This window comes from Sphaeramia orbicularis, chromosome 8, assembly GCF_902148855.1.
Source record: "Sphaeramia orbicularis chromosome 8, fSphaOr1.1, whole genome shotgun sequence".
NCBI lineage: Eukaryota > Metazoa > Chordata > Actinopteri > Kurtiformes > Apogonidae > Sphaeramia > Sphaeramia orbicularis.
This window is the reverse complement of record NC_043964.1, coordinates 19,563,721-19,588,921: the sequence shown is the minus strand read 5'-3', so window position 1 is coordinate 19,588,921 and position 25,201 is coordinate 19,563,721. Positions and strand designations below refer to the sequence as shown.

General features: G+C 35.8%; 1 protein-coding gene across 2 annotated transcripts; it reads left to right on the top strand.

The window, feature by feature from the left end:
- Nucleotides 1–780: 780 nt before the first annotated feature.
- Nucleotides 781–24,722, top strand: fmnl1a (formin-like 1a). Of its 2 annotated transcripts, XM_030141472.1 has the most exons (25): nt 1,180–1,365; nt 5,869–5,952; nt 6,471–6,557; nt 6,657–6,730; nt 8,827–8,910; nt 9,003–9,146; nt 10,522–10,630; nt 10,782–10,858; nt 10,939–11,032; nt 13,139–13,213; nt 15,051–15,161; nt 16,463–16,612; nt 16,730–16,831; nt 18,190–18,811; nt 18,943–19,067; nt 20,311–20,510; nt 20,625–20,859; nt 20,953–21,021; nt 22,128–22,208; nt 22,293–22,422; nt 22,508–22,671; nt 23,786–23,887; nt 23,968–24,063; nt 24,151–24,265; nt 24,359–24,498. In XM_030141472.1, exons 1-25 carry the CDS (start codon nt 1,180–1,182, stop codon nt 24,421–24,423), a joined length of 3,381 nt encoding a protein of 1,126 aa, XP_029997332.1. In that variant the 3' UTR covers nt 24,424–24,498. The 2 variants fall into 2 exon arrangements, with proteins under 2 accessions (XP_029997331.1, XP_029997332.1); XM_030141471.1 differs by having other exon boundaries at nt 781–1,365; nt 6,471–6,730; nt 24,359–24,722.
- Nucleotides 24,723–25,201: the final 479 nt, after the last annotated feature.

Sequence of the window (25,201 nt, the reverse complement as noted above, 5' to 3'; positions counted from 1 at the left end):
TACGTTGTAACAGTTAATCTGCTTTGGAATAAAAAGCTCACATGTCTCAACTTCTTCAATGCAGCTATCTGACAAACCAGTCGTGGTAAAATTAACTATTTAAAACACTCTGAAAACTGAGCTTAAATGTTATTAATTCGAGAGTTGGTTGTTGTTGTTTTTTTCACGGTAACTTTGCAAACCATTTTGAATATTGCCAGGAACAACTGTCACCGATTTAAACAAATATACGTATCAATTTCAGAGGAGACGCGAATGTAACACGGTGACATGTAGTAGCTAGTTTTAAGCACAAGGAGGCGGTGTTGTACAGCTATCTCTGTCCTGACATATAGTGGATTTTTCTTTACCTGACTGCCATAAACAAACACTTAAAACTTAAAAAGAACAGGCCAAAAACATTTCAAGAATCCACACAAGTTAAAATCTAAACAAAGAGTTTCCAAAATATGGCACTGATAGACACACAATAGTACAGTGGATGAAAGTTTATTCATCTGTATTGGTTCAGTTTCCGTCTGCACCTGCCTGTTTCACATACTTTTCATCCTTGGACTCTCTCTGATGTCTATACATCCTCCTGCACATACACTCATCTTATTCATCATCCACCTACTGTGTGATTATGGTACCAGACAGTTACCCTGTTTATTTTCCACCATGTCCTCCACCCAGGTTCTGTTGCTGTTGTGCACAGGAAGTTACTCTTCTGCTTTTGTGCTGCTGCGGTTTCTGTCTATGTTACGGAGTGTGACACACACTCCCCTCTCCTTCCTCTAACACGCAGCCCTATGAACTAAACTCACCAGATGAGTTCTCGGTCAACTAGTGAAGGGAGTAGAGAGTGACAGAGGTGTCAGAGAAACAGAGCTCCATCAGGCCTGAACCAGGTTTGTTCTTTTCAAAGGCAGAGAGGGTAGGACTGGTTTATGAGAATACAGACATGAGGATGGATTATTATCTTCTTTCATCACCCACATTCTTCTCAGGACCAAGACAGATGTAGGCCAATGCGTAAATGTTTCTTTTACTGAAGGCCCAGAGACTTTGTTTGATTTAGGCCCTTTTTGATCGTGTCGTTCGGGGGGTGACTGTTTGTCACTCTGTTTTGGAATTCACTGATTTCTCAGAAGGTGTTTGTGTAAGAATTTCCACCTGGATTACTTGTGGAGATTAGTGATGGGGAATGCGGCTGCAGGGGCCTTGGAGCAGGAACCGACTGAGGGTCGTGAAGCCAGAAACTCAGTCGGGGCAGCTTCAGGAATGAGTGACCCCACACCAACCCTGCAGAAGAAGCAGCCGCCTCCCCCCAAACTGCCCATGCCCCCAGAGGAGGAGCTGGAGGAACGCTTCAATGTGGTGCTGGTGAGTGACTCCACAGGGGATGAGAGGGCACCAAACTCCACTGCACATGATAACACAAAGATTGTGCCCTTGGTGTATGACCAGTGCCAGCTGTGCTTTGTTTTAGAGGCTTTATCTGCCAAAAAAAGAAAGAAAAAACAGAAAACAGACTGAATGTGATTTTCCCTTTTTATGACTTCACAACCTCTAAAAAGTGGTTCAAATGTAGTGTATATAGTCATCTAATTTGTCATTTTGTCCATTCATATTTGTACACATGTCATAAGGAAATCACTCGCATATTAGTGAAGTTAGCAACAAGTTACACAATTCGTTAAAGAACGTTTTTACTTCACTTCTGTGAAAATGCAGGCTTGAAACAGTGTGATTAGTGCATGCATGGGCAGCTGGCCTCAAGGGGAAGTTGAGCAATACTTTTTCATGAGAGAGACCATAAGACCGGAAAGAAACTGTTTCACCATTCTTTCTACATTTTTTTCTCGGCAAGATGGAAAATATATAGAGGGTGGTGAAGGCATTTGCGTCATTAAAACCTGCTGTCGTTTTAGAGACAATAATCTTTGAATGGCTTTGCTCAATTATTGTGGAGCAAAAAACATTACATTTATTATCAATAAGTACCACCAATTTTAACTAACTTAGGTTTTTATTAATGGCTTTAGTGCATGTTAATGGCAGAAAAACATAAGTGGATAGACTCATATTTTCCTTAGTGTTTATTCTTGTTTCTAAATTGCTATTTGCCCGCCACAGTATTAAAAACACGTCAATACAGAACACACTGGCATGCAACTTTCAAATGTCAGGCCCCGCCTACCCTGATATTCCTGAGTTTTAATTGGCTGTGCAACACCAGAAAACAAGTCACATTCAAGATTGTAAACAAGTTTTAAGAAATGGATTTACGTGACTGGTTAGGCATGTGTTCAATTGGCTAACAAAGGGCGTGAAACTGTCCAAAAGTCATGTGATAGAAAGGACCAAAAATACACTGCAACATAAGGACTTGACTTGGGCAAGTTTTACACCTAAATAACCATCTATTACCATGAAATATATGGTTTTATAGAAAAAAAAAGACAAAAAAAAAAATCCATTTGCATTTGATTTTTTTGTTAGCTGTAAATACATGTGTCACTATGTTGTAGAAAATCCTTGAATACTGAAAAAATTTAGAGGAATAATCACATAGTGAGTAGAGCTGAGATGTAAAGTTCAAGACCTGAATGTTTCTTAAAATGACAAATCTGAAATTGTATTAGATACAGTTACACAACAGAACATAGTGTGGTTTATAAAATATCTGTGACACATCATTGTCACTGAAAATGTAATGTCTACATTTGTCATACATTACTTGAAAGTATGACCTCACTTCCTTTTTCAACAAAATACACAGAATATATAGTTCATCGGTGTGATGTTTCCTAATTCGTTCAATTTGGGTTTGACTATTTGTGTGACAAACTCTAAAAGGAAATGAGAACTGCACTTCCTCCTTCATTTTTACACATCTTCTACATTAAGCATATTATTTATTGATTTATTCCATGTGAGTAATTCTGAGTAAACATGTTCACAAGGGCTTATATTTGTCTTTTGTGCTCCACCACAAACACCCGCCATGAGACCACTCCCTGACCCCACCGAGAACGAAGCTGCTAGTCCCCAACAAAAGCAGCATATCATTTCCGTTTATACTTCTGCCTTTTTTTTTTTAAAAGGTGTTAAAAAGAAACCACCACAATTGTTCACCAGTGGATTTAAGGTCAACACCCTGCTGATGTTAGCTTTGCCAGGAGTTCAAGAAAACGAGAGCAAAATGTAATGAAGAAAGAGGATAGCATTATCAAAAAAGACAAGACATGCAAAAAAAGAGCAATAAATAAATACAAAATCATAAAAAAGTGACATCAATGAGCTGCAAATAGGACTAACAGTGTGCAGTTTGTCACACACGATAACTTCCTTCATACACACTGCAAAAATCTAAATGTTACCAAGTGTATTTTTCTCATTTTTAGTCAAAATATCTCATCACACTTAAAATAAGACATAATCACCTAAAGAGTAACTGTTCAGTGAGAGATAAGAGCTTATTTTTAGAAAATAGATCTTGGCAAATCTTATTTCAAGAAATTTTACCAAGATTATTTTCACTTGTTCCATTGGCAGATTTTTTTCAAAATTCAAGATTTTTTTTTTTTTTTTTAATTCAAGCTTTTTTTGTTTGTTTTTTTTGCTTAATTCAACATTTTTGCCATAATTCAAGCTATTTTTTTTTTTTTTGCTTAATTAAAGATTGTTTGCTTAATTCAAGAAAAAAAATCTGTCAATGGAACAAGTGAAAATTATCTTGGTAAAATTTCTTGAAATAAGATTTTCAAGATCTACTGTCTAAAAATAAGTTCTTATATCTCACTGAAAAGTTACTCTTTAGGTGATTATTTCTTATTTTAATTGTGATGAGATATTTTGACTAGAAATGAGAAAAATACACTTGGTAACATTTAGATTTTGCAGTGCACTAAGTCTTGAGATAAATTTAGAACATTTTTAACAGCTTGAACGTTTCAGTCACACTACACTGTCTAGGCCTCCACAGTAATAATCTCACATCATCATTATAAGCTGCCTTAAGTCTCTGTAAACTAGCTTTACTATAATAAAACCCCAAGTGAGTAGTATAAAGATCAAGTCTGTAATTAAAAGATTTGGAGAGTAAACCAATCAATCCTAGTGTGCATTTCTTACCTAAGTTTATTTTTAAGTATCTTTTTTTTTTTTTTTTTTCCAAAACACAAACCAGTTATCATTAGAGATGTGGTTATACTGTAGTCACGCAATAATCATTTATAAGAGAAAGGTCCAAGATTAAGACATTTGGGGTGATGACGAAATCTGAAACTGTACCGTTTGGGCATTAATACGTCAGCATTTTACGTGGTTGAATAAGGCTTCACCTACATGTCATGGAGATGGCGGTTTGTAGATATGTGCACTGGGCGTCATTTAGTAACTGTTATAGATGTGTTTTAGAGAAGAAACACACCATAAAGTTAAGATAAAAATCTAGTCTTGAGAAACCATCTTTACAGCTCGGACATATTTTAAACTATGATAATGCAAATGTACAGAGGGATTATAATTTGTCTTTAACTGATCAAAAATTGTATCTTCTTGGGTGTATGGCACCTACTGACAACTGTCAATACACACATGTAAACACTGAGTCATCTGTGTTTCCGGCAGGTAGTTCACACCCCTCAGCTTTACAACGAAAGTGCATTTGTGGTTTGTTAGATGTAAATGCTGTTGCAAAGGGAGGAAAGATGAAGAAATTACCAAGTGTTATCTATCAGTATGTTTAAGAAAAAGTTCCTCGTGTGACAAATATAAAATATATAACATAATCAGACACATTAACCTTTCATAGAAATACTCTGAAATTCAAAATTTCAACCTTTGTGTGTTATTGGAAGATAGAACAGCTATTACTTTTGGGAAACTTTTCTAAATTCAAAAATGTTATTGTTAAATTGGGAAAATCAAGGTTAATGAAGTTACCATATTTGGTTCCTTACCCATAAGTGGCCAAAAAAATAAATCCAAGTACAAATATATATATAACATGTAAGGTGAAAGGAACATGTATTTTAGAACATTAAGTGCTGATCCAGACCCCTGTCCACATCCACATTACCCCTTTCAACATCATTCCTTACATTAGTACCATTACTTCATGGCACCTAACAAAGCAGGTACACTCACTGTTCATGCAGAGGTGGACCTTACAGACCCTGTAGACCACATTGGATGGAGATTGTTGACTCCCTGTTCTCACTGGAACTGTTGATGTCACTGTCTTGTAATGTATTCAGAAATTACTAAAAATTGTCACTAACACTAGCCCAATAAAGCGTTAAAGGCCTAGAACTATTTTTTGAGGGGATTTCCACATGATTCTTTCCTCTATTTTTTACCTTTCCTTATTGATTCATCATTTTATTCTCTTTATTTTGCATTTTACAGGTGTTGTCTTATCTCTTATATTTCATTTACTGACCATGCAGATGTTCATAAAAGCTAAGAGTAAATTCAAAAGTTATTATATCAAAACAAAGAAAACTGAAGCAAAAGTGACTTTTTTTTTTTTTTTGCAAAATATATCATTAACTGAATAAAAACAAGCATCTATAACCACTGTCATTTATCAAATACATGGGTTTTACTGGTGAATCAATGTTGTAGAAGATGATGATATTTTCATGTTCACTACGGAGCCTCTGAGCATCCAAATGGGTCATATCTGATGATCATAAAAAGCTGAAAAACCGCATTTTACATGAATTATTTACATGTATTGATAGGATTAGTGGATCAAGAGTTATTAAATATTTTAGATCAGTAGATGCTTTTGGTCAGTGGTGGCTGTTTAGGTCTTTCCAGGTTGACAACTGATGCTTAAATTGACACTTCCTGTCTTTTTTTTCTGCCTTTCAGAGTTACATGAACTTGCCTCCAGATAAACTGAAGCTACTGAGTCAATATGATAATGAAAAGAAGTGGGAGCTGGTGTGCGATCAGGTAAGAATTAAACTGCAATCTTCAATCTTAGCATATATATTATAAACAGCACATTCTTCTCCCAGTATCTTCAGTGGGCCAGAGTTGACACCCAGTGCATAAACGCCCAAAGTGGATGTGGTAAAAGAGAGAACAGTGTCGTGTATAAACCTTGCAGCACGATTTCCGCGGTGGCAAGTGACAGAGGCGTCGGCATGGCAACAGAGAGCAGATGGTGTTTGTTGTTTTTAGCAGTGCAAGCATCAGACCTTTTTAGCAGCAAACACCAAACAGCAACGTTCAGATTAATTATGGCAGAAAACACACAGGTGTAATTGGTATCAGTGACAACGTGGCCGTTCTGTTTAGTTGTATTGATTTCAAAGCGGATGTTGATTAATTGGCTTCACAACACACTTGAATGCAACGGAGCTATTGTTAATGTGGGCTTTTTCTTCTACTATAAAAAGGGTTTATTACAGCATCAATAAATGACAAAATCTGGCAGTTCTGACTAAAAGGACTTTTTTTTTTCTCAGGAGCGTTTCCAGGTGAAGAGCCCCCCTTCCACTTATCTGACAAAGATAAAGAGCTTTTACCAGGATCAAGGAGGGGTGACGCGCAGGGTCAGTGTAAAACATCGGCTTCCTTTCATATTTCATATGCATTTTGGATTCATGTACCTTCACAGTGTTATATTTAATGTAACCCCTATTCATCTTCAGCTGAGGAAAAGGATCCAAGATGCCACTCAGGTCCTTAAGAATTTGGAAATATCCCTACGGACAAATCATATTGGGTGAGTCATTCAGCAGTGGAAAAAAAGTTTTATTATAATATTATCATGAATGAATCTCTCATAGCAAACCTTGAATGCAGAAGCTCTTAAACTATGATCCCTCCCAGTAATTTAATTGAATGTGTAATACCTGCTCTACCTCCCAGTACTTTAAATTGAATGTGCAATAACCTGCTAACTACATCCCAGTACTTTTAATTCTAATTCAAATGTGCAATAACTTGTCACCACTCAGTACTCTTATTATTATTATAATTATTATTATTATTATTATTACTCTTTTTTTATAATAGTCTATTTTACAAGTGTGTATTTGTGCTTGTATGTGCAATAACTGTTTTTATATGTTTTTTTTTTAGCTGTGTTTATGTTTTGTATCTGTCTTTTTTGTCATATCTCTACCTTTTTTCTAACTCCTTATTTTGACTCAGGGAAACGCACAAGAATTCCATTGTACCTATACTGTGATTTAGTGATTTATTCCGAACATGCAATGAAATTTTAGCATATATGCACTAGCAGAACATACATAATAATGCAAATATCAAGAATCATAACAATCTTAGTCAGAAGAAAAGCACAATAATTCCATTTACATGCCTGTACAAATGGCAAATAAAGTCTATTCTATTCTATTCTATTCTATGATCAAGTCTTAGACATTGTTGCCCATATCAGTCAGAGGGGGAATGATTGAGTAAAGGGTAGAGGGTAGGGATATGGAAGAGGGTACGGACGAAGAGGAAGGTTATTGGGAAAATACAGTTGTGGAAAAAATTATTAGACCATCAAAAGTCATCAAAAACAGACAGAAAAGCACTGTTTTTGGAGGTACAATGCCATAGCTATTGATGTAAAAACTTCAGTGATTTTGGTTATTATCAAGAAAACCATTGAAAATGGGTAAATATCAGCTCTGAAATTAAACTCTTATGAGCTATTTTTGTTGTTATCATTATCTTTGTCCAAACAAATGCACCTTTAGTTGTACCAGGCATTAAAATGAATGAGAAATTGAAGAAAACAAGGGTGGTCTAATAATTTCTTTTTTGAAGGCCTAGCGTTCCTAAGTTGCCTTACCTGTTGTCTGTTTTTGTTTTGTGTATTTTTTTCCTTTATTTTTATGTACATTTTTTCTTTGTAATATCAGCCCTGACAATGTTCCAAGTCTTAGGAGGTAATCCTGCCCGACTTGTATTTGTTAAATGTTTGTGAGAAATACAAAATCCAATTTCTCTGTATTTTTTTTTTATTTTATTTTTAATTATTTTATTTTTGGGGTATAAGTAGAAATGAGCGTTGAAATGACAGTTCTGTATGTATAAGATACTGTATCTTGGATCACTGAAAAGCATTTGGAGAAATAATATTATCATGAAATTTTTAAAGAAATATCTATTTTGTTTTTCAAAAGATGTGGCTTCATCAGAGAGGTGCAATCAAATGTACTTTTTTTGTTTATTGCTAACAGGAAAAAAATAAATAAAACTAAATTCTTGACAGTTTGAGCACGTCATACCCTAGATGTGTTTCATTATCTTGCTGAAACATCCAGTTCTGACCACGACGGAACAGAGCACGTGCAGAAGGGAGTATGTGGGTTTGGAGAATGGCACGATACTTGGCAGAGTTCAGTGACGTCAGAGAGATTCTTAACGCAATATATCACAAATGGATGACGCGTCCAAAAATTTTATTTTTTTTTTTCAGCACAAATTGTATTTATTCATTATTTTTAGGGCTTTTGTTTGTATTTTGTGTTTGATATCTTCTAATATATTTCAAGTTATGTAAAATTGGGGTTGGACTATATAAGCTCGGCTTCTTCCTACTCCATTTCAGACATAAAGTGTTGTTGAGAAGCCACAATGAGGTAGCTGTACATTGTGTTCTTTTTTTGGTTAGCTTGTTGTCTTCAATATCCTGGAGTGATCTGTTTAAATTTGTGGTATTTCTTTGTCTTTCATTTTGTTCCTACTTATGTTCAAAATAAAGCTCATCATCGTCATTATCATCACCAAGAACTTGGCTTTTAAGCTCTTAGTCTTCTTTTTCAACATTTCTCATTCTTAATTTGGCTTTTGATCTTTTATTAGATGGGCCCAAGAGTTCCTCAATGAGCAGAACAAAGGGCTGGATGTTCTGGTGGAGTACCTCTCTCATGCACAAAGTGATGCCCCGTGAGTACCAGGATGCAAAAATGAAAAGTAACAGAGCTCCAACAGTAAACTTTTCATTAAGTGTATTAATTTTATGTATGTGAACCCTGTAGGTTTGATGTGGAGGCTGTGGAAAACGGTGGCACTCTGTCAGAAAGACCAAAGCCAGCAGAGAGGTCCATGGAAGACCTGACCAAGAGCTCCAGCAGCTCCCACTCCCACGGTATGACCAGAGCTGCCCGAGCGCTGACTGTAAGGTAAGAAACCCACAGAAATTAGGAACATATTACATGCCTCATATGTTCTCTTATAGGAGGAACTTTAACTCCTACAGTTACACATTGAGTTTGAAAATAAACTGATGTAAGGGAAGTGAGATGTGGTGTCACAGCAGAATACTGCAGCGTCACAGTGGAGACCAGATCCACAGGCGCTTTCTCAGAAAAGTCTGAACTTTATTAATATGTTCCAGCAAATCTACTATTGATTTTTCATATTTAGTTTCAGAGGATGTTCAAATACACTGCAAAAATCTAAATCTTACCAAGTGTATTTTTCTCATTTCTAGTCAAAATATCTCATCACACTTAAAATAAGACATAATCACTTAAAGAGTAACTTTTCAGTGAGATATAAGAACTTATTTTTAGACAATAGATCTGAAAATCTTATTTCAAGAAATCTTATCGAGATAATTTTCACTTGTTCCATTGGCAGATTTTTTTTGCTTGAATTAAGCAAAAAAATCTTGAATTAAAGCAAAAAAAAAATCTGCCAATGGAACAAGATTTCTTGAGATAAGATTTTCAAGATCTATTGTCTAAAAATAAGTTCTTATATCTCACTTAAAAGTTAGTCTTTTCTTGAATTAAGCAAAACAATCTTTAATTAAGCAAAAAAAAAGGCTTGTATTAAGGAAAAAATGTTAAATTAAGCAAAAAAAAATCTTCAATTAAGTAAAAAAAAATCTTGAATGAAGCAAAAAAAATCTTGAATTAAGCAAAAAAAATTTTGAATTAAGCAAAAAAATCTTGAATTAAGCAAAAAAAATCTTGAATTAAGCCCCCCAAAAAATAAATAAATAAAAATCTTGAATTAAGCAAAAAATCCTGAATTAAGCAAAAAACTCTCTCAGTGGAACAAGTTAAAATTATCTTGGTAAGATTTCTTGAAATAAGATTTTCAAGATCTATTGTCTAAAAATACATTCTTATATCTCACTTGCAAGCTACTCATTAGGTGACTATGTCTTATTTTAAGCGTGATGAGATATTTTAACTAGAGATGAGAAAAATACACTTGGTAAAATTCAAATTTTTGAGGTGTAGTGACACTACAGACTAATTAAAAATACAAAATGAAACAAAACGCAGCGAAATGTCTTCTTCACATTCTAAATATGCCAGTTGGTGTTTTTTAATTCGGGATAATACAAATGGAACCATGAAAGCATAAGAAATAGCTTAGCTGACTCTTTTATTCTTTATTTTCCTTCCACTGGATTTTGATGAAAGCCTGTCTGTAATAGAGTATGACATCTTCTTATTGTATGCCAGCTCTTAATTTGGCTTTTCTGACATTTTCTCTAAAACCATTTGATCATATGTCAATACGCTTGTTCTCCTTTTGCAGAATAAGCTCCACTCTGGTGAACAAGATGCACAAAAAGTCTAATTCATCCAACCAAAGGGACGATATACACGTGTGCATAATGTGCCTCCGAGCCATCATGAACTACCAGGTAGAGGTTTAGATAATGGGGCTTTCCTTGTGCTGCATCATAAAGCATGTGTAAATCCACGTTACACTATTTTTATTCTTGTTAAGTCTTTGGATGCATTTGCCTTCTGAGGGTCCTAAGCAACAGTTTATCCTCTATTTTCTTCTTCCAGTCTGGTTTTAACCTGGTGATGACTCACCCACGCTGTGTAAACGAAATCACCCTGAGTCTGAACAGCAGGAATCCCAGGTGGGTGCATATGTGTGCGGTGTGAACTGCGGTTCGTTTGCCGTCTGTGTCCACATCTAATCCTTGATCTTCTCCAACAGGACCAAAGCCCTCGTGTTGGAGTTGCTGGCAGCCGTGTGTCTCGTCAGAGGAGGACACGACATCATCCTCTCTGCTTTTGACAACTTCAGAGAGGTGATCTATTACTGTAGTATTAGTAATTTCACTATATTGTTCAGGCTTGGTTTGACTTTGACTGTTGCTCATTCATCCGTACCATTGTTCCAGACTTCCCCTCTTAAATGACTCATCTTCTGACTGACACAGTCTACTCCTCACATGCACTGAAGTCATCGCTTTAGCACATGAAGAACACTCATACATATGTACAGTATACACTGTAAATTATTTGGTTCTTACCAAGATTAACCCTTTCATGCATACTGGTCACTACAGTGGACAGTTATTCTACAGCTGTTCTCTTGTATATTCATGGATTTTGTTGTTTTAATTCCATATGGGCCAACACAGTGGACACTCATGCATCATCCCATAATACACTGACATTCATACCATTACTGTTACCTGATCTGCACTAACATGTTTGAGTGGAAATCAACTGCTTGTTATTGTTATTAGACTGTAATTAGCAGGGGTTTTTTTTTGTTTTTTTTGTGCATATTATCTCCATCAGAATATGTTAAAATGTGAGAAAACATCAGATTAGCTGCTTTAAAAATGTTTTTATTTCATAGTTTTCACACAGTGTATCAGTAAATACATTTTTTTGCATGGTGTCCAGCTGAGTGGACATTTTTACAACTCCATGAAAAATAAGTTCATAAAAAAAAATTGCAATCACTTTGTTTTTTTTAATGCCTAGAGGAATAACAGCACTCAGGGGAAAAAAAAAAATCTTGATTAAGGCTTTCATAATTCATGCATGAAAGGGTTAAAAAAAAACAAAAAAAGCAACTTAGTGTAAGAAGTGTTAGAAAATGTATCTTGTTTTAACGCTTTATCAGGCAAGTGACTATTTTTGGTCATTTACACACATATTACAAGACAGTGACAGTTACAGTGAGGACAGTGAGTCAACATTCTCAGGTCCAATGTGGTCTACAGGGTCTGTAAGGTCCACCTCTGCATGAACAGTGAGTGTACCTGCTTTGTTAGGTACCATGAAGTAATGGTACTAATGTAAGGAATGATGTTCAAAGGGAGAATGTGGATGTGGACAGGTGTCTGGATCAGCACGTATGTTGGTCTAATGTTCTAAAATGTCTGTTCCTTCCACATTAAATGTGTTTTTATTGTATTTTTTATATATACTTCTTGGATTTTCAAAAATTTTTTGCCTCTTATGGGCAAGGAACCAAATATGGTAACTTCATTCACCTTGATTTTCTACATAACAATAAAACGTTTAAAGTAATAAAGTCTTGTTATGTCCTCCAATAACACACTAAGCTTGAAATTTTGAATTTCAGAGTATTACTATGAGTGCCCTATAAAGGGTTAAGTGGTAATTTCTTATTTATTTATTTATTTATTTATTACAATTTTTATTTATTTCTCATTTTTATCAGTACAATGCAGTCTCCTCAGGTTGAGGAGCAGGAAAAGAAACAAAAGAACAGAAAAACTAACAAATGAAAAGAATAGCCTGTGTGTATGTCAGAATATATTTAGGTCCCTGAATGTCAGCCATTTTCCCCAGTTTTTCACAAAGACATTTTCTTTCAACTTCAATTTATATGTAAGATGTTCCATGACAAGTATATCATCTATGATTGAAAGCCATTGTTTGTAAGACGGAGCATCAGTCTTAAGCCAGTTCTTTGTTATGGCCTTCTTCCCGGCCACCAGGAGGATCTTGATAAGAATTCTGTCTCTTTTATGCACCGATTCCTCCAAATGTTAATTTTTTTTTAAAGTATTCATACATCTGTAGACATGCTTATTTCTAGATTTAACAATCTTAATTCTAGAAATTTTGTTAAGTGAAATTATCTTGCTTCAAGGACAGATATTTGACTTGTTTTGAGTACCTTTTTCCTCACATTTAGTGTTTTTATCTTGTTTTTTAGACACAATTTTTTGCAGAGTAACTTCAAACACAGTTACAGCCATGAGAATATATCTGTCATTTCAACAGAAGTAAACTGCTACTTGTCATTGAAATCACTTGTTGAAAAAAGACTCATTACCCATTAATTGGCAATTAAATAACGCCCCCATGTGGACAATAAATTAAAAGCCTCCCGCTGTGCACACACAAATGAATTTCTTTTTCCTCAGGTGAGCAGAGAAAGGAATCGCTTTGAGAAGCTGATGGAGTACTTCATGAATGATGACAGCAACATTGACTTCATGGTGGGTCTGCAGATTTATCACCTACTTATTGGATGATTGCACAGTGCTTGGCAAAAAATTTGGAAACACTCAATCTTTTATTGTTTTTGAGAAACTCATTTATGTTCCTTTTGTGTATAAGCAACAAATTAGGCCATTTAACAGTATGCAGTGAATTTATTTTAACACAGATATTTGTACAAAAAGCTTGAAAGATTAATCAAACTGTCACCTCAGGCACTAATAGTAGATTTTGGAAGAAATGCATGTACCTATGGCACATGATACTTCACTAGCATCTGTTCACAACAGGTTTGGAGAACATGCTGACTCATTTATATGCATGTCAGGTAAATACCCTATAGACCATGACAGTTTGACGGTTCAGTATTAATATCGGTCATGTGCATAAGGCGTGGCTAACGTTCAACACCTACTTCAACTGCAACGAGATAATGACCCAAATCATACATTCAAGCTCTGTTAGGGTTATTAACTCTTTAAAACCTGACACATATGCAGTTTGGATGGCTGTAACTCTTTCACTGTTTGTGCAACTGGAAAAATTCCAGTAGTTTCCGAAACCTGAGACATTGCGCTTTATAGGTTTTATTGGGTCATTATGGTAATTTCACTCATGCCTGTACTAGAAGATGGAAAAGAAGCCGGTATATAGCAGTATTATAACATGCAACAAGTGGTGCCAGGCACAACAAACCCCACCCTTCGTATGCATCATAGCTTATTTTGGCATCGATCCAGCTGATGTCATCATGTCTATACATGTGTTGATGTCGTCATATCAATTGTCTCCATATATGAGCCAAGTTTGAAGTAAATTGAAACAAAATTGATGTTTTCATAAACATTGGAAATTTTGCCCATTATAAGTAAATGGGAGAAGAAAAAACAATTTAAAAATTCATAAAACATGTGAACTTTGACCTACTTTTCTCAAAATGTAGTCCCATCTATTCTGTGTCACTGGCAATCTACAAACCAAATTTGATATGAATTCAACCGATAGTTTTGCTGCTACAGACATTTGAAATTTTGCTCATTATAAGTAAATGGGAAAAAAAAAAATTAAAAATTCATAAAAAATTTGAACTTTGTCGTATTGTTCCTAAAATGTAATGAGATCTATTCTGGGTCACTGGCAATCTGTAAACCAAATCTGGTATGAATTTGACCAATAGTTTTGCTGCTAGAGTGTTAACAAACAAACACACAAACAAACCGAACCAAAAACAATACCCCTTGCCTCCCCTTTGGGGTTGCGGGGTGTTAAATTGTAAATGACTGCTAGATTTTGAAACATCTGGAAAAAAAGTGCTCTGGAAAAATGGGCCAACAGACTCACTCACAGCATATTTTCTAACCTTTTAGTTAGTCAAAATAAGACTAAAAAGTCCAGGTGGACCATTTTAGGCTTAGGGTGTAAAGGGATAAGAGAGAAAACAGTCAGTTGGAGGGTTATCTACTGCGGAAGGTTCTGTCTAGTTACCTGATATGAATCCCACTGAACTGATCTAGGATGAACTGGATGAAATATTAAAGAAAGAAACATCTACTCAGGCAAGAACACCTTGGATGAGTTTTACAAGATGACATAACAAGTGATTTCAGCAGAATGTTTGGAGGAACTAACCGTCCAGATACCAAGAATGTTTGTTCTAATATGCATTTACATATTTGTTTGGCCAAATTGAATCTTCATGCTGTTAAATTACCTAGTTTGTTGAATATAGACAAAGGCACATGCATGTGTATCTCAAAAATGATTAAAGACCGGGTGCACGGTAATACACTGAGAGGCTGTTATGAGTTTTTTAATTACCACTGTGTGTCTCTCCAGGTGGCCTGCATGCAGTTCATCAACATTGTGGTTCATTCTGTGGAGAACATGAACTTCCGTGTCCATCTGCAGTATGAGTTCACTCACCTCAAACTGGACAAGTATCTGGAGGTGAGTCTGTTTCTTTTAGCTCAGTTAAAATAGATTCAAATTTGAATCCCCATAGTCCCCACAGTTTGCAAAGACATATCTATTTAAACAATTAACTATACATTTAAACTATTCAATGTATGCACAGTGATGAAAGGTAAGTACTCTACCTTAATAATTTAATGCTACTCTCAGAGACAAAATATTGTACTTTTTACTCTCCTACATTTCTCTGACAGCCTCTAATGGATAATATAACAAGCTTTTAAAATACATTGCATTGCTAAAGGTTAAGCTAGTAGTTTCCAGACTTTTTGGCTTCTGACATTTTGCAAAAAGCAGTGTGTAATCAGATTCACATTTCAAATGTCTACAAGTTGTCAGCTGTACAATCATATGATGAGCCCTCAGATTTATCTGGTGTCAGTGTGTATAGAACTGGACATAAAGAGCTTAAAAACAAATTCCACTTCTAACAGCAATGACAGTGACACGCTGCAACAAAACTGACACTTCACAATTTAATAATGTCATATATCAATCACAAGGATCAAACCTGCTCTACTTACTTCAGTGCTTTCAACTAATATTTTTCAATGTTTAACTAAGATGAACTTTTACTGCTTTTGCTTTGCTGTATTGATATTTTAGGTTAAGTAAAGGATCTGAATACTTTTTCTGTCTCTGTGTATACATGTATATTATGCACTAACACTGGTCTACTGGTAAAAATTCTTGCCACCAGAATAAAAGTAGATCAGCTTTACCAAATTTGAGTCACTGATAAAGAAAAATTAAGTCAAAAGTGCTAGTTGGTCGTAGTTCCTAAGATACAACCTGGGGCCAAAATGTGAAATTTTGAGAATTAATGACAGAAATGGGTTTTATTCAATAGGAATGTTTGCCTCCAGATCTACCTCAAAACAGTGTCTGCACATTGCAATATATTCACTTTTCAGGTTCTTTCTAGTGGAACATTTGTAAATCCATAGGATAAATGTACATAAACCAACACATATGTGTAATAACACACCATCATATATATTGAAAACATGAGCCAACCAGCACCTTTGTAATTTGTTTTCTGATTCATTTTATTAAAGTATGTAAGATTTTGCATATTTAATGTCTGAAGCAGATATTTTCTAAGAAATTGCAGAGCAGTGTAATTTGTAATGTATGTGAATTGCACCATATATAATATAACAGTAGGTATATGAATGCCCTAAACATAATAGACACCATACCATCACTATACTAATTCATGCATATTATATACAACATAAAGCTGTGACTTATTGTTATATGTATCTGTGTGTTAGAGTCTGAGGTTAACAGAGAGTGAGAAGCTGCAGGTTCAGATCCAGGCTTACCTGGACAATGTGTTAGATGTGGGAGCCCTGCTGGAGGATGCTGAGAACAGAGGAGGTGTGCTGGAGCATGTGGATGAGCTGCAGGATCACAATGTACAGGTCAGCCTGCAAAACAGGAAAAAAAGATGAAGTTCAATGACCAAAAAATAGCTTTGATTTCGTCAGACACTATGCACAGGAACCTTAAAGCAATGTGTCCTCTGTGTTGTGCTGCAGCTGAACGTCAGACTTCAGGAGATTGAGAATCAAACTGCAGAGAAAATATCTGAACTTGAAACTAAGCTCATGCAGGCCACCAAGGAAACGGAGCTGCTTAAAGTAAGTTCAACCCATGGACACGCAGAATGGGTATTATGTGTAATTAGATCAAGAGTTGAAAGTTTCTGACTTACAATCTATATTAAAGTTCAAATCTAATCAGTTACACATTTAATTTATGAAGACTACTGACTGGAGACCCAAGAATAAACAACTGCAAGAAACATCAATTATGATATAATGAAAACTCGTCTTTTCTGAAATCTTGAAAGAATCTAATAACAATAAAAGAAACATGTTTTGGAAAGGTTACAGTTAATTTTATGCCAAACAAAAATATAGATTACATACATAATCAATAATACAATGTGGAGCATTAGTCCAAATTACAATCCACTTTAAAAATACTAATACTAATATTCACTGTCTTCTGATTCTGGTTTTATGTAGTTTTCAGTCAGTACTATTTGTCTTATATTCATATGTGTATATTTGTGTATACTACAGACGTAGATGAAACGTTTGATCACAGATGTGTTTATTGTATATCTAACTTTGAGCATTAGTTTAGCTCACAGGTGTCAAACATGCGGCCCGGGGGCCTCTGGCCCACCATAGGGTCAAATCCAGCCCACGGGATGAATTTGTGAAATGCAAAAATTACACTAAAGATATTAAAAATCAGTGGTGTCAAAATCATTTTAATTCAGGTTCCACATACAGTCCAATTACATTTCGAGTGAGTCAGAACCAGTAAAATATTATCAGAATAACTTATAAATAATGACGACCCCAAATTGTTTCTTTGTTTATTTTTTTTGGTGTAAAAAAGTAAAATTACATGAAAATGTTTACATTACCAAACTATACTTTTACAAAAAACGTGAATAATCTGAACAAATATGAACAAACGGACATGTCTTAAGAAAAGTAAATGCAATTTTACTAGTATTCTGCCTGTTACTAAATGTTTCGTGCGATTTTAATGCACGTGTAAAATGATAAACTGATCAACTGAGGCATAATGTTGTTAAAATTGCACTTGTTTTTCTTAAGACAATTCAAGTTGTTGATGTTATTCAGATTTTTAAGGAAACTTTGTAGATCTAAACCTGATCATAATAAAATTTTACTTTTTTCACTGTTATTTTACTGGTCCGGCCCACTGGACATCAAATTGGGGAGAATGCAGCCCCTGAACTAAAACGAGTTTGACACCCCTGGTTTAGATGGATGCAGATCTACATTTAAAGATGTTGTCCTTGTCCAATGTTCGATGAATTCATGAAAAACTGGACAGACTGAAATAAAGCATATGACCAAAAAAGTATACGTCTGGGTTCTGCGTAGTCAGTAGGGTTAAGGCTAAAGACTGGTTTTGTGCAGCTAAGCTCTATGTGTGTGTTTGTAACTTACAGGAGAGCCTGCGGGAGTCCTGTTCCCAGGTCAGCACCCTGCAGCAGAGGGAAAGGGAGCGGGAGCTGGACAGGGAGAGGGAGAAGGACCGGGAGCGTCTGAGCATCTCAGTCCAACAGACACAGTCAGAGCTGGAGCAGAAGATCCAGGAGCTGCAGGATAAGGGTCTGATTAAACTGGGACGGACTGCCTCAGGTGGGCTGGACATCCAGGTTGTGCCTGTTACGGTGGTCGAGTACGTTGAAGTCCCAGCCCCGGCCTCAGAATCCACCACTAAGACCAGCAGTCCAGACTCCGTTGATTCTGCATCCCCTGCATCCTCCCACTCTGCCTCTGCTCCTCCACCCCCTCCCCCTCCTCCTCCCCTTCCTGGTGGTTTTGGGGAGGCTTCATCACCTCCCCCACCTCCTACAGCTGGAGTCTGTGCACCGCCCCCTCCTCCTCCTCCTCCTCCTGGAGATGGACCACCACCTCCTCCTCCTTTACCTGGTGCTGGACCACCACCCCCACCACCTCCACCTGGGAGTGGACCACCACCACCACCACCTCCACCTGGAAGTGGACCACCGCCACCACCTGGTAGTGGACCCCCACCACCTCCTGGAGGACCAAACTCTCAATTTGGTAAGAAGAAACTTTGAAGCATTCTATATTAAATGGGCTCTAAAAATACTGAGAACTTATGAGTTGGAAGTTGTCGAACATTGAAAGTGTGTCTGATGTTCCTTTTTCTGTCTTCGCTCTTGTTCCCTTAGGGCTCAAAAATAAGAAACCCATTCAGACCAAGTTCAGGATGCCATTGTTAAACTGGCAGGCTTTAAAACCGAACCAGGTGACAGGAACCGTCTTTAATGAGCTCGACGATGAGCAGATCTTAGGGGTAAGAACCTTCCTCCTCCATTTTTGACTTGAAGTGGAAAGTAACTGAGTTTTTACTCTTATTGTTATAATCTGAAGTATTATATTTAACCCATAAAGACCCAATGCTACTTTTGTGACAGTTCCCAAATGATTTTTTCTCTATATTTAACCTTTCTTAAGTGATTTATCACCATTTACGATAATGTCATCCTCTGTATTTTGCATTTTTTCAATAACAATGTATGTATGTATGTATCTTTATTTAGGCATTCATTCCATTCCATTTCAGTATAAACATGTAAATATGCCGGAGTTAGCACCAATGCTAATTTTCATCCGTAGTCCCCACATAATAAATAAGAGATCCGTGCAATACAAAACAAAACAAAACAATACAGTGTAATAAGTGCAGTACAGAGTAAGACAGTGCAATACATTGCAAAACAGTATAGTTCAATACACGACAATATAGTACATATCAAGAACTAAAATAAACATTTACTACTTAAAAGGAAAATAATGTATTTTCCTATGTTTAACTCACTGACCATGCAGATGTTCATAAAAGCTCAGATTAAAGTTGAGGATTATTATATCAAAAACAGAAAACTGAAGGAAAAGTGACTTTTTCCAACAAAATACTGTATATCAGTAACTGAACATAAACCCAGTGTCTCCATCCACTGTCATTGATCAGACTCCATGGGTTTTACTGGTGAATCAATGCTGTAGAAGATGACGGTGTTTCCACAGTAACTAAGGAGCCTCTGAATGTCCAAATGGGTCATATGTGATGACCATGAAAAGATGAATAACTGTATTTTACACCAATTATTTACATGTATTGATAGGATTAGTAGATCAACAGGTATTAAACAGTTTAGATCAGTAGACGGTTTTGGTCGCCAGTGGCTGTTTGGGCCTTTATGGGTTAAGTATTTTAATTCAATGCACTTTTCAACTTATAATTCACTACAAGCCAGATGAAAATACTGTACTTTTTATTGCACTACATTTGTTTGTGATCATTTTAAATTATTCAACAGTATATAAAGGATTTAAATTGAGTCCACATGACCATTTTTCTGCAAACATTTTTACTTTAAGTACACCTGGCTGAAGTTGAATTTTTAATACAGAACTTCTAGTATGAGATTAGTACTTTACTTCAATAGTTTAATCTTTCAGATACTTGAAATGAAAATGTTTCATCTTTTCCTTTTTTTTTTTCCTTCCTCCACTTCTTGTTTCATGTACATCAGGAGTTGAACATGGAGATATTTGAGGAGCAGTTTAAGACCAGGGCTCAGGGTAATCCAGTTGATGTCACTAAGAAGATGAAGGTATCCCAGAAGGCCCCCAGTAAGACATCTTTGATCGATGCCAACAAGGCGAAGAATCTTGCGATCACATTGCGCAAGGCGAAAATGAACCCAGCTGATATTTGCACAGCTATTGAGATGTAAGAACCTCGTGGGTTTTTTTTAAGTCTTCAGTTAAACCCACCCTGCTCTTCCAGCACTATTTTTTCATCCCCTTAACCAGTTTGACTATTATTCTGTATTCATTTACTCAGGTACGACCAGGAGTCATTAACAGTTGACCTCCTGGAGCTGCTCGAGCCCTTCATACCAACAGACTTTGAGAAGAAACTGCTGCTTAATTATGAGAAAGATGGCCGACCAATGGAGGAGCTGGCTGAAGAAGACAAATTCATGTTACGTTTTGGGAAGATTTCTCGTCTGACTCAACGAATGAACACCCTCACCTTCATGGGCAACTTTCCTGACACTGTCAAACGCCTGCAGCCGGTCAGTTTGTTAAGTTCACGGTAAATTGCATAAAAAAAACAAAGAGCACTTTTACAATTTTATGCAATGATCATGTTCTTACTCTGTCCACAGCAACTGGACTCCATCATTTCTGCATCCATGTCCATCAAGTCCTCAGACAAGCTGAAAAAAATCTTAGAAGTAAGTAAAAGGGAAGAAAATATGCGAATGTACCAGATTTTCTGCAAGTTTCAAGTTCATTTTAAGACTTTTTGACCTTTTAAGATTATTACACAGGCAATTTAGTGAATGTTTCTGTTGTTAAAACTTCTAATATTATATAAAACTGATGTTAACAGAAGCAACTGTAACTCATCAATAGAGGCAGGGTTTTGGAAATTTGTTTTTCATCACATCATGACACATCAGATGGATTCATTTTGACTGGCCCCAAAAATATAGATTTTAAAGTAAGACTGAAATTAATTCAGCATTATGAATGGAACGTTGAGTCCAATGTATTTTCATTGGAATTCTCAATCATTTTTAGGACTAAAATTAAGATTATTAGAGTTTAACTCTTTCATGCATGAATTATGAGAACCTTAGTCAAGATTTTTTTTCTGGAGTGTTTTTATACCTCCTTAGGCATAAAAAAAATTGCGATGGAGTTTTTTTTTTTTTCCATGGAGTTACAAAAATGTCCATGCATTTAATTTTTTAAGTAAAGAAATATGTATTTAAAACCCAATATCAGAAAGTAAAATGAAAACAATGAAATAAAAACATTTTTAAGGCTGCTAATTTGATGTTTTCTCACATTTTAACATACTCTAATGCTAGTTATTACCTCATATAATATGCAAAAAAACAACTCTTTTTGTCTAACAGATAACTGATTTACACTTAAAAATGTTACTGCAGATCAGGTTTATCAAGAACAGTAAAGTTATAGTAATGGTATGAATTGCAGTGTATTATGGGATGTTGCATAAGTGTCCACTGTGTTGGCTCATATGGAACTAAAACAACAAAACCTATGAATATACAAGAGAACAACTGGAGAAGAACTGTCCACTGGAGTGACCACAATGCATGAAAAGGTTACGATTATTTAAAATCCTGCAGAAACCCTGTGTAAATCGTAGCAGGATCCATGCTTTCCTTACCTGTTAAAATATAAAGTAAACATTTTGCAGCATTTTATTAAATCCTTCTGAGATTTCATGATTTTAAAGTCACAGGGACTAAAGTGACCAATGAAAATGGATGTATCTAAAAGTGTCATCTTATGTGTTTCCCTTCAGATTGTTCTCGCCTTTGGTAACTATATGAACAGCAGTAAGAGAGGTGCAGCTTATGGTTTTCGGCTTCAGAGTCTGGACCTTGTGAGTAACCTTTGTTTTGCCCGTACAGTTTATTTTTCCTCTATGAACATTTGAATTAACCTTTGCAATGTCTTAAATTTTTAGCTTTTGGAAACCAAGTCCACTGATCGCTCAAAGACGCTGCTTCACTTCATCACCAACATCATCCTGGAAAAATACCCAGACTTGGCGAACTTCTACACTGAGCTACACTTTGTGGACAAAGCCGCACTTGGTAAATCTATATAACAGGGTTAAAAAGTTATGTCCATTGTGATTTAAAATGAGGAGGATGTAATACATTTTTCTGTCTTTACTAGTGTCTTTGGATGGAATTCTTCAGGATATCCGCTCATTAGAACGAGGAATGGAGATGACCAAAAAGGAGTTCCTGGTACAGGATGACAGCCCAGTGTTGAAGGAATTTATTAAAACCAACAGTGAAGCTCTGAATTCTTTGATCAAAGACAGCAAGACAGCACAGGTTCGCAATTCATATCAAACAGACAAGCTGTGAGGAATATATACTGGATCATAAAAAGGTTCTAAGTAGAGTTTCAAAATGCAAAAAGAAGAAATAGGAGTGAGACAAAAGTTACGTCCAACCTCAGCAGCGTTGGCGTGTTGCAAAGGGTCTTGTTTATGCAGCTCAACAATCTGATCACATTCAAAGAGAGAAATTAAGCTTTTTTGCCTTTGCCATCAGGAGGTCATGACGGTGTGAATACCTGACAGAAAATGACATTGAATCCACATTTTGTGCAGACTTTGGCTTTTAAAGGCTGTGGTCTTGAACAGCCTATTTCAGTTTAATTGTTGTTTTCAATAAATTGCTTATTAACCCTTTCATGCATGAATTATGAGAACCTTAGTCAAGATATTTTTCCTGAGTGTTTTTATTCCTCTTTAGGCATGAAAAAAACAATACAATCTGTTTTTTTCTTTTTTTTTTTTTGAAGGAGTTACAAAAATGTGCACTCAGCTGGACACCATGCTTTCGATTTTTTAAGCAAAGAAACATGTATTTAAAACTTAATATCAGAAAGTGATATGGAAAACTATGCAATAAAAACATTTTTGTGCTGCTAATCAGATGTTTTCCCACATTTTAAGATACTCTAATACTAGTTATTATTCACTTCATGGAGATAATATGCAAAAAAAAAAACAAAACAACAAAACAAAACAAAAAAAACAATAACCCTGTTTTGTTTGTTGATTTACACTAAAACATGTCACTGCAGATCAGGTTTATCAAGAACAGAATAGTTAAAGCAACAGTATGAACTGTACTGTATGGGATGAGGCATTTAGTGTCTACTGTGTTGGCTGATATGCAACTTAAACAACAAAACCCATGAATATACAGGACAACAGCTGTCCACTGGAGTGACCACTATGCATGAAAGGGTTAATTTTTTTTATTTTTTTTTGTCTCGCTCCCATTTCTTCTTTTTGCATTTTGAAACTCTATTTAGAATCTTCTAAAGATCCAACAGTGCAAAATGTAAATTCTTGCAATTTTTCATCTGGTCTTAAAATTTCGATCTGGAGTGTATATTTACTCCTTATGTTGGTCTCCTTTTGTTTCATTCCAGGAATCTTATGGCTCTGTGGTTGAGTATTTTGGAGAGAACCCCAAAACTACACAGCCTTCTATGTTTTTCCCAATGTTTGGACGCTTCATAAAGGCCTATAAGGTGATTGATTTCTGATATGAATCCATTGTGAAGTGTTGCATGTACTGTATGTTAATCATTATTCTGTCGATTGGACACAGACAACACAGCAAGAGATTGAGCAGAAAAAGAAAATGGAGAGCGAGATCAAAGAGGAGAAAGAATCTTCATCTCCAAACAAAGCTGGAGTGCAAAAGGTAAAAAATTGAAAACCTCAATTTAACAAAATCCTTCGACTGTATCAGATTCTGCATTGACTTTCATTGTATTTGGGTTGTTACTAGGGTCCGATGATGCCTAAAATGCCTCAGATGGACCTGATCGCAGAGCTAAAGAAAAGGCAGGTGAAACCTCAAGTACGGGAAGGGAAGGATGGCGCTCTGGAGGACATTATCACAGGTAATGTTAACACTGCTTCACATGGGACTAAATACACGCCCTGCACAGCTGATGTTCACGAGATGTTGATAAGCATTCTTTTTTTTTTGTCAGATTTGAGGAATTCGCCATACAGACGGACAGATGGTCGACGGTCAGCACAGCGCCAGGACACTTGAGCACTTCTGGTGCAACACTTTTTTTTAACAAATGTAACTGGAATCACACAGAGAAACAATAGAACATGTTTTAACCTGTTCTGTACATACATACATGATCAAAATACATTGTAATACAATATGTAACTTTAACATTTAAGTGTGAACTTGCTCTGTAAATAGAATCCAATTGGAAGAAGTTGATATTTTTAATTTGACTCTGCATTTTGCTATAAACATCAAACATATTTCTGTGGTGCATTATGATTTTGTATACTAAATTTGTAATCTTGTTACCCATTAAAACTTTTATAGTAAGCCTAAAAGTGTCTACTTTTGTATTTTGTCAACAATATAAGATTTTTGAAACATGAATACAGTTTATATCAATGGTTTCCAACCTTTTTTGTCGTGACCCCATTTTAACATCATACATTTCTGGCGACCCCAGACATTCAAAACTGAGATATTTTTTTCGCCAACATTAATTTGTTTTCGATCATGTAATAGTTTGCTATACTATATTGCAAGTAAACTTTAATTTCAGATGACATTTAGTCATATAATGTATATTATTATGGACGGAGGCAGAAAAGCCAGGTGTAGATTACTACACAAAGTGAGAATTTTATTTTCCTTGGTCAGGATATGTACAGTCAGTCCAGCTTGGATTTACAAGGCTGACAATTAATACTGAACAAACAAGAACTCAAACTATGAATTATGAAAGAGCTGCAGCATCTGAAACTGACCACAATGAACATTTGACAGATAAACAGTACCAAAGTGCTTCAGTTTC

Coding starts and splice junctions, on each gene's coding strand:
- fmnl1a (XM_030141471.1), top strand. CDS start 1,180: ATGGGGAATGCGGCTGCAGGGGCCTTGGAGCAGGAACCGACTGAGGGT. Junction 1,366..5,868: donor AACGCTTCAATGTGGTGCTG/GTGAGTGACTCC, acceptor TCTGCCTTTCAG/AGTTACATGAACTTGCCTCC. Junction 21,022..22,127: donor AGCTGAAAAAAATCTTAGAA/GTAAGTAAAAGG, acceptor GTTTCCCTTCAG/ATTGTTCTCGCCTTTGGTAA.